Source organism: Bidens hawaiensis, unplaced genomic scaffold, assembly GCF_021521415.1.
Source record: "Bidens hawaiensis isolate Kalapana, Puna unplaced genomic scaffold, B.hawaiensis_p1.1 tig00007139_1, whole genome shotgun sequence".
Classification (NCBI taxonomy): Eukaryota; Viridiplantae; Streptophyta; class Magnoliopsida; order Asterales; family Asteraceae; genus Bidens; species Bidens hawaiensis.
Window position 1 is genome coordinate 684,383 of NW_027491492.1, and position 8,287 is coordinate 692,669.

At 33.1% G+C, this 8,287-nt stretch overlaps 1 protein-coding gene and 1 pseudogene across 2 annotated transcripts; both read right to left on the reverse strand.

Moving 5' to 3' along the window:
- Window positions 1-304: 304 nt before the first annotated feature.
- Window positions 305-2,749, reverse strand: LOC143634634 (peroxidase 25-like). Its single transcript, XM_077102663.1, has 4 exons — window positions 2,512-2,749; window positions 2,257-2,436; window positions 1,715-1,877; window positions 305-747 (listed from the first exon to the last, which is right to left on the reverse strand). The coding sequence occupies exons 1-4, from the start codon at window positions 2,728-2,730 to the stop codon at window positions 470-472; spliced, it is 840 nt and encodes a 279-aa protein (XP_076958778.1). The 5' UTR covers window positions 2,731-2,749; the 3' UTR covers window positions 305-469.
- A 2,027-nt stretch (window positions 2,750-4,776) lies between these two features.
- On the reverse strand, window positions 4,777-6,980 carry LOC143634635 (SPX domain-containing protein 1-like; annotated as a pseudogene). The gene is made up of 3 exons (XR_013153896.1): window positions 6,698-6,980; window positions 5,426-5,552; window positions 4,777-5,330 (listed from the first exon to the last, which is right to left on the reverse strand). The product of XR_013153896.1 is annotated as an SPX domain-containing protein 1-like (transcript).
- Window positions 6,981-8,287: the final 1,307 nt, after the last annotated feature.

Below are 8,287 nucleotides of genomic sequence, written 5' to 3' on the forward strand. Positions count from 1 at the left end.
AAAACTATATTTTTTAAGTTATTTTTTATGAAGTTTAAAGTTTTAATCATAAAAAATGTTTTTTGTTCAGAATAAATCCAATTAATTTATTTAATCATGAAAAAATATAGTCTAGGAATTTATTTACATTTTCAACAATTTTCAATACAAACACACAAAATAGTTGATCAAAACAAAAGATACAACATCCAAGCTATAATAAGTAATAACTTTTAAGTACAATACACAAGAATACAAGATACAATAACCAAATTTATTATCTTATGATACAATAAACACTTTAGCCTTTAGAAATTATATGTCACAAACAAGATGTTCAATATTATTTAGTTGATCTTGGAACAAATCTTTCTAATTTCTCCTTGTGTGCCAGTTTTCACATCAATGCTACTCATTTGAATCATTGATTTCTTGAACTCAAAATCAAATCTCAATCCCAACAACCCTCTAAATGTTCCTGCTTAATTTTTCACCATGTCACGAGTCGTCGGGTCTTCCCATAACCTCTGATCCGACTCCAAAACCCATATCCGTCGCGCACGTTCTTGAAATAGCTCACATCAAACTTCATCTGGCTGTCTTTATCCAATGCCACTCGCTCCGTGCCATCAGTGTTCTTTGGACATGTGGTTTGGAACTCGGTTAGAGCGGATTGGCTCAAGCTCGGGTCTGAATTCCCTGTTGTTGTGAAGTTGTATAGATGGTATCTAAAGAATCGGCACTCGGTTTGGCCTATTGTATGTGCACCTAGATCACAAATTTGATCATCAATACATGTATTTGTTGTAAAGTGAGAGTATGATATTAAGTTATGATGAATATATAATTAATTATAAATAGTGTTTGGATGTGTTTTTGTTGTTTGAAGTTGTAAATTATAATAATCTAAAGTAGAGGTGTGCGTGGTTCGGTTCGGTGCGGTTTTTGGCAAAAACCAAACCGAAAACCTAAACTTCGGTTTTTGGAGTTTTTGAAACCGTTCGGTTTCGGTTTTTTTCGAATTTTGTTTTGTTTTCGGTTCGGTTTCGGTTTTTTTCGGATTTTGCCATTTGAGCTTGAAAAATTTAGGCCAAAAAAAGTTGACAAAAAATAATGAATTTAGGTATAAATAATTTAGTTAATCGTAAAATAATAGACTATTACACATTTGATCAAAATTATTGGAGTTACGTATTTATTATATTCTTATAACTTACTTAATATAAAATATAAAAAAACAAAAATTTAGGAATTCGGTCCGGTTCGGTTTTTTCGATTTTTTTAACATGCAAAACCAAAACCGAACCGTTAGTGCGATTTTTACAAAACACATAAAACCAAACTGTTGGTTTTTGTTTCGGTTCGGTTTTTTGGGTTTGTATTTTTCTGTTTTTTCAATTTCGGATCGGTTTTTTCGGTTTCTTGCTCACCCCTAATCAAAAGTAGGGTTATATATGGTAGGTTTGATTTAATATCCGTTCCCCATACCAACAAGTATTATTCGTTTTGCCTACAAGGAGCTCGGGACTTGGTTTTTTTGCCTGTATGAGTGGAGACTTTCCAGGATGGGACCCATCCTTGGATTGTTGTCACTCATTCACAGTCAGTGACTTAGTGCGTCCAAAACGCGTTGGTATATTTGAGGCGGGATATTTCATATGGCCAATATTTTTTTTTGTGTGGACATAACATAACGATGTGAGACTCATCTAAGGGTTCAAACATACTAACATACCAGATAGTGTGACTAAATCTTTGTCGTCGAGGCCTTTAGCAGCAAACTTGCTTCGTTGGGTGTCAACCGAATCTAAGGGTGATGGTAAGCTTGATGCTCTAGAAGCCAATGAGACTCTGCCATCTCGTCTCCCGGTTGGTACCGTCCAACTTGGACCGTCACTCTAAAACATGACACGTCACATAATCATAATCATAATCATAATCATAATCATAATCACTTTATTCACACACTAAAAGCTCGTTATTTTGTATTATATTAATCAACTATTAATAGGAACACAAGGAAAACTAATAAAATCGTATCTTACATAATTACTGTAAGAGAAAAAAAAAGGTTACCAAATCAACTGAATCCGTCAGATAACTGATCATAATGAGAATCACTTTATTCACACGCTAAAAGTTCGTTATTATTACATAATAATGAAAACCCTGTAAGTTATTTATGTATTATATTAATAAACTACTTATAAGAACACGACGAAAACAAATAAAATCATATCTCGTAATTATGCTAAACATATATGGAAAAAAGGTTACCAAATCGACTGAATCACGTGCAGCCAACGCAAGAATATCCGCACAAGAAACAACACCCGGGCACAAAGCTTCAAGTTGTGCCTTGGCATCATCAATGACTTCAAATCCTCTTAATCCAAGATTAGGCAATGCATTAATCTCAGCATTACTACCCTTAATCAAGATTGACCCATCACACCCCTAAAAATGAAAACTAATTAATAAAGTTCAAAACTTTTTTTAATTCCAAAAATACCCTTTTAAGTAAACAAGTACCTCAACAAAACAATCATGAAAATGAAGCCTGAGAAGTCCAGCCGCAACCGTCGGATCATTCTTGAAGTGCGCTTCAACCGTTGATCTCACCGTCGCTTCTGCTTTGGGACATGTAGAAGAGTAAAACCCTGATTTTAATCCTCCTTGAGGTTTTACAACTGGGATTAATATATTTAATATTAAACTCAAACTAATAACTATTAACACATTAGTCTTCATTTTTATATCCAAGATGGCTCTATGCATGCCTCTGTATATAGTGGTTGCATGTATACTTGTAGCTCACTAGTTTAAGTACATTTTACTCGTGTTAAAGCGTAGATATCTTGTTTAATATTAGTGGTGCTTGATCAACTGACTCATCGAACCAATAAAAAGGAAAAGACAACGCGGTTTTAGTATCTTTTGGTGATTGTTGTATTAATATCTACAATTGTCAATGGGTTCACATTAGCTTTTAAACATGTTAGTGAGTTAATGGATCAGCATGCATGATGAATTGATGATTTAGATTAGTGTTCTTGATTAATATATGATTTGCATGCATAATGCATTGTGTTCAGACCAAGATTAATGACAGTTTTCTAACTAATGTTACTATATTATTATGGTTGTATGACCATGAATGTAGTTTATATTATCAAAAGAGAGATGTGTTAGTGGTGGGGTATAAAGGGTCACAATGGTTGTTTAAAGTTTAAACTTTAAAGCATGACTTATGAATATTGTCTTTTAAAAAATGCATGTCATAGATGATTGTACCTAATAATGCAGTCGCGAATAATCGTTTAGATATAGCGTAGAGTTACGGGTGCTTTAGAGTAAGGAATACGCTTAAACTTGACATGACACGAGAGAAAACTTAAAGAGCACCAGAAGATGGCTAGAAGGACCATAGATATATTTTGTTATTTTAGTTTGAGATCTCTTTTAGTTTTGTGATTCGGATTTAGCGTTATTTAGAGTTATACATGACTCCACGTGTGTTGTAATAAAACGTCACATAGAATTTACGAGGCGACACAAGAAGTATGTATATATGTATGTTGAATGCCGAACTAGAGATATGTAACATATGTTATATTAGTTAGATTCTTGTGAGTTGTGAACTTGTGATACAGATATAGTATTATGTAGGTGGTTTATATATAGAGGGTGGATTAAGGTTATTTCCAAATTATTGATTGTTTTTTAAAGTTTATGTCAAAGGGACTTGTGATATGGAGGTATGGTCTGTAATTAAAGCCCACAATTCTGATACTTTTTTTTGGTGTTTATAAACCGGACCGAACTGACGTGACCAGACTCTATATGGAACTTGGAACCTGAAAATTCATATGGGCCAACCCCATAATTCTGATACTTTTTTGTTTACGTAGTGTTGGGCCAATGAATGTAAATTTCCGAATAACACGAGAACACAGCATGAATCTTACACAAAATTTACGAGGTTCGGTTCTAGCTTAAATGGGCTCAATTTAGCTTTGGAACGATCCTGCGAACACGTTTGGTTAAAAGGATCGTGTTTGGCTCATTCTTACGGGATGGCGCATTTATTGTATGAAAAAAATTCACACACAATATCATAGCTTAACTTGGTTATGTCAAAACCTAAACTTGTTGTATCGTATGTCAAAACTTAAAAGTTGACGTGCATTTTGTGACATAACTTAAAAAAATGTAACAGAAATCGAAATCATGTTTTATGTAGTTCATACACGATTATTATATAGACATATGTATCTGTGTCAACCCACGGATAACTAAGTCATCTTCGGATTTGTGCGCCTAGTATGATTCCCAGGTTCGTGTAAAATTTTCAAGTTCGTATGTGGTTCATCTAGCCAACCCATGAACCGATGAAATTTTAAAATTTATTGAGCATGAAAGTTAGGTGGTTGTATTGTTAACTTACTGGGTTCGGTTGTTGTTGTATACTTGTATTGTTAAAAACTTGGAATCGTATAAGACCACACGAAAGTAAAATAATACTTTTGTTGACCGAACTCAAAACCGATTCCGGTTCTTAAAAAACCCAGTTTGCCTAACTCTATAATCTTTGTAAAATATTAACAAACACATTAACCACCCCAAAACCCATTTTAAGTCATTTATGTGATTGGATCCATTTGACACCATTGCTTTAACATGGGCTGACCCAAGTGAGAATGAAACGCAAAGCACACACATACAAATATACAATGACAACAAGGGTAGAAATAGAAAAGAATGTAATCCAAAGGTACATAATCTATTTAAGGTTAATTATCATCATCATCAACTATGCATCTATGTAATGAATGCATGAATGTATTTCACAACCATGGTTAGCATCTAACCCAAATCACCATATGTAACAAACCAAATATAACATCATTTTGCTAGTTGCTCATGAAGAGGAAGCTTACTCCAACTCTCCTCGATCCCGCTTACTTGCAAAGGAGGCAACGAAAAAACACTAACCGTCGAGCTTTTGCTTCTTATTTCTTTCAATGCCCTCAAAGCCGAAATGGTACTTTTTGTGTACAAACCCTTCATATGCTCCAACACAGCAACTTCATTAACCTTTAATGGTATTTCACCAGTATCAACACTGGCGGCAGGTCCTTCACCGCCTTCACCACCGCTAGTTTCACTACATGGAGGTGGTGGTGGTTCGCTTAGCGGGAAGTGGAGGTCCAGCATCGCCTCACACTCCTTCACTAGCTTGTAAAGTAAGTCGGTGGTGAAAAACGGTTGTTGAAGGACTTTTTGAATGAATGGTAAACGAAGGAGGGCTCCGGTTCGTTTGTCGTATTTCTTTAGTATTTTAACTATTCCTGTTTAAAAGTAAAAAAATATATATGTTAATAACAAGGATATAACTTTCGAAACTGATATAAAAGCTTTAAAATTTACAGGAAAGATTAATGACCTGTGTAGTTAAGCGCGCTATAATTCTCTAATAAAACCATCTCGCCATGAAACTCGACTATTTCTTTTCGTATTTTGATCATTTCTTCGTTTGAATCTTTAGCTTTCATAACACTGTCTTGAAACTCCTGTAAAACCAAGAAACAGGTTTGAATGTTTGATTATACTAAAATCTTGACCAAGCATGATTACATACCAGATATTGACCTCAAGTGATGGTTTGACTTTTAACATTGACTAAAGTATCTTATATTCATAATATTAATACACCACTTCAAGCTACTGAAGGGCTGCTTTACGTTAATTTAAAACAAAATAGAATCTTTGCACAAGACAAAAATCACTAGTCTATACTGAAGTCCTCTTTTCAAACTATATGGAAAATTATAATATTCCACCTGTCAATTTACTATTCCTTTTAGATATCTTTAAATAGTGCCAAAATAACAGAATCTTGATATCCATATTTTCAATTCTGCAGTCCATTTCTAATATTTTATAACACTGGCAAATATGAATGCTTTAGTGACAGTAGTTAATATGAACACTATTATGTAAAAACATCATGATATATTTTTAGTTTTAAGATGTGTAATATGTTCACTTTTTAACACTGATTTGGTGTATACTTGTTTCTATGCAGTCTGTATATAGACTGAATTCATCACTTTTTAATATGTTCACTTTTTAACATTGATTTGATTGCATATTTGTGAAACTGAAATAACCAATCCAAAACCAAACCGAAACAAAAACCGACACCCAACAGTTTGGTTTTGGTTTAGCATGCAACAAAAACCGAAAAAAACAAACAAACTGAATTTACAGATTTCCATTTTTTATTCTAAGCAAATTTGAATAATTTAATAAACACGTAACTCAAATCTTTTAGCTGAAATGTATAACAATCAGTTAGTTATTGATTAACAAAATGATTCAAGCCCAAATTCACTATTTTTTGCCAACTTTTCGTCGCAGACTTTTCAAGCTCAAATGACAAAACCGAAACAAAAAAGGAACGGTTTTCAAAAATTCAAAAACCGAAGCTGGTTCGGTTTTTAGCCGAAAACTGAACCGTGATATGTAACAGAAAATATTCCTATGAATTCAACCTCTTGTAATGCATTCTCATGCTAATTAATTATTATCTAATTAAAACATAACCTAATCAATCACATAACACAATTTAGGCAAAATTAAACCTAATTCATCATCAAGCAGCTACAATCAATCAATAACACACACACACATATATATATATATATATATATACCTTCAATTTGATAATATACTCTTCTTCTTTCTCAACAAAGAACGAATTAAACTTCTCCACTTCCTCTTCCAGCAATGACACGAAATCAACTTCTTCCTTTGATAACTCTTCGCCGGAGATCCGAATCCTCTTCGCCGGCCGGTGACCGTCGTGTTCTCCGGCGAGTGGCTTAATAGGCTTCAACCGTTTCTTCAGTTCCTTGTATGATAAAAATTTGTTCCGGTAACGTTTCTTGGATCTGATTACTCAAACTCTTACCAAATTTCATTATTATTATTATTGTGAATGAATTTGTGATCGGTGAGGGAGGAAGAGGGGGAATAATAAATAATATTATTATTATACGGAAGGGATATATTTAGTTTTATTCTCCATTGACCTGAAGCTGCGTAGTTTGATTAGATAAGAAGATCTACATCCACATCTACACACACTCTGGAAACTATAATGAGATCTACAGTGTCCCTTCCCAATTACCCGATATTTTATTTTCCCTTATTTAGGATTTATTTTCCATTCCTATTCTTCAGCAAAGGCTTCATCAGCTCAGTATTCATATCCAATATATATATATATATCACGCAGTACAGCTCCTCTGATCCATTGCACACTGAATTAACTTTCCCAATTCTTGGTTCTGTATCCTGACAAAGCAAAATTAGGGTTTCCAGATATACAATCACAGGTATGTGTTATACTTCTCAAGGTAAGTTATATCTGTGATTGTGATTACTGTTTATCTTCTTTGTTTTCTTATAATTATGTGTATATGTTTGTAGCGAAATTTGTATGTTTAGGGTTTATGTTTGAATATTTGTGTTTTATTCTGTATTCTCAGTTTGGATTTATAATTTCGAAATTATATATTGTTTTTACAATTTTCTTTGTCGAATGATATCTAGATAGATTATTTACATATTCGGAATCCAGTATATTAGTGGTTAGGGCTTACAATTCTGTTTTATCGAATGATTTGTCTTCCAGAATTGGGAAAATTTAGTGATAATGAAACCATTTTTTATTTTTGTTTTAATCAACTGATTTGTTTTCAGGTATTAACTTTCTCCATGTATTAAATATTATAAGAGCTTTATTAATGCAAAATTTTAGTTCATATGCAATACTTAACCATGTAACAGGATGATAGATTCCAAATACTCAAAATTGTTGTGTTTTTATTTATTAGAAAAGATTTCACATTTTTTTGTTGCCAATCTAATGTTTGAAGGCATAGAACAATTATCATCTGTTAGAGACAATAACTTTTTACTATTGATAAAATTACACATTTTGTGTAATAATGATTTGTAATGACACAAATCTCTCCCTAACTGAACCATACCTACAAGAAATGTTTGGTTGGCTTCCATGTTATGCCATTTGGATAAGCTAATAGATCGATTCCTTCATATATATCGATTTATATGGTTAGCCACAGTATTGAATTTTGTTATTGATTCATAGGTGCTTTATTTTTCATATTTGACCTCTAATCCAATATTTTCTTTCATGGTTGGGTATACACACAAGGAATCGGTCTATTAGCTGATCCAAATGTCTATCAATGGTGCAGGTTAGTATCTTCTGTTG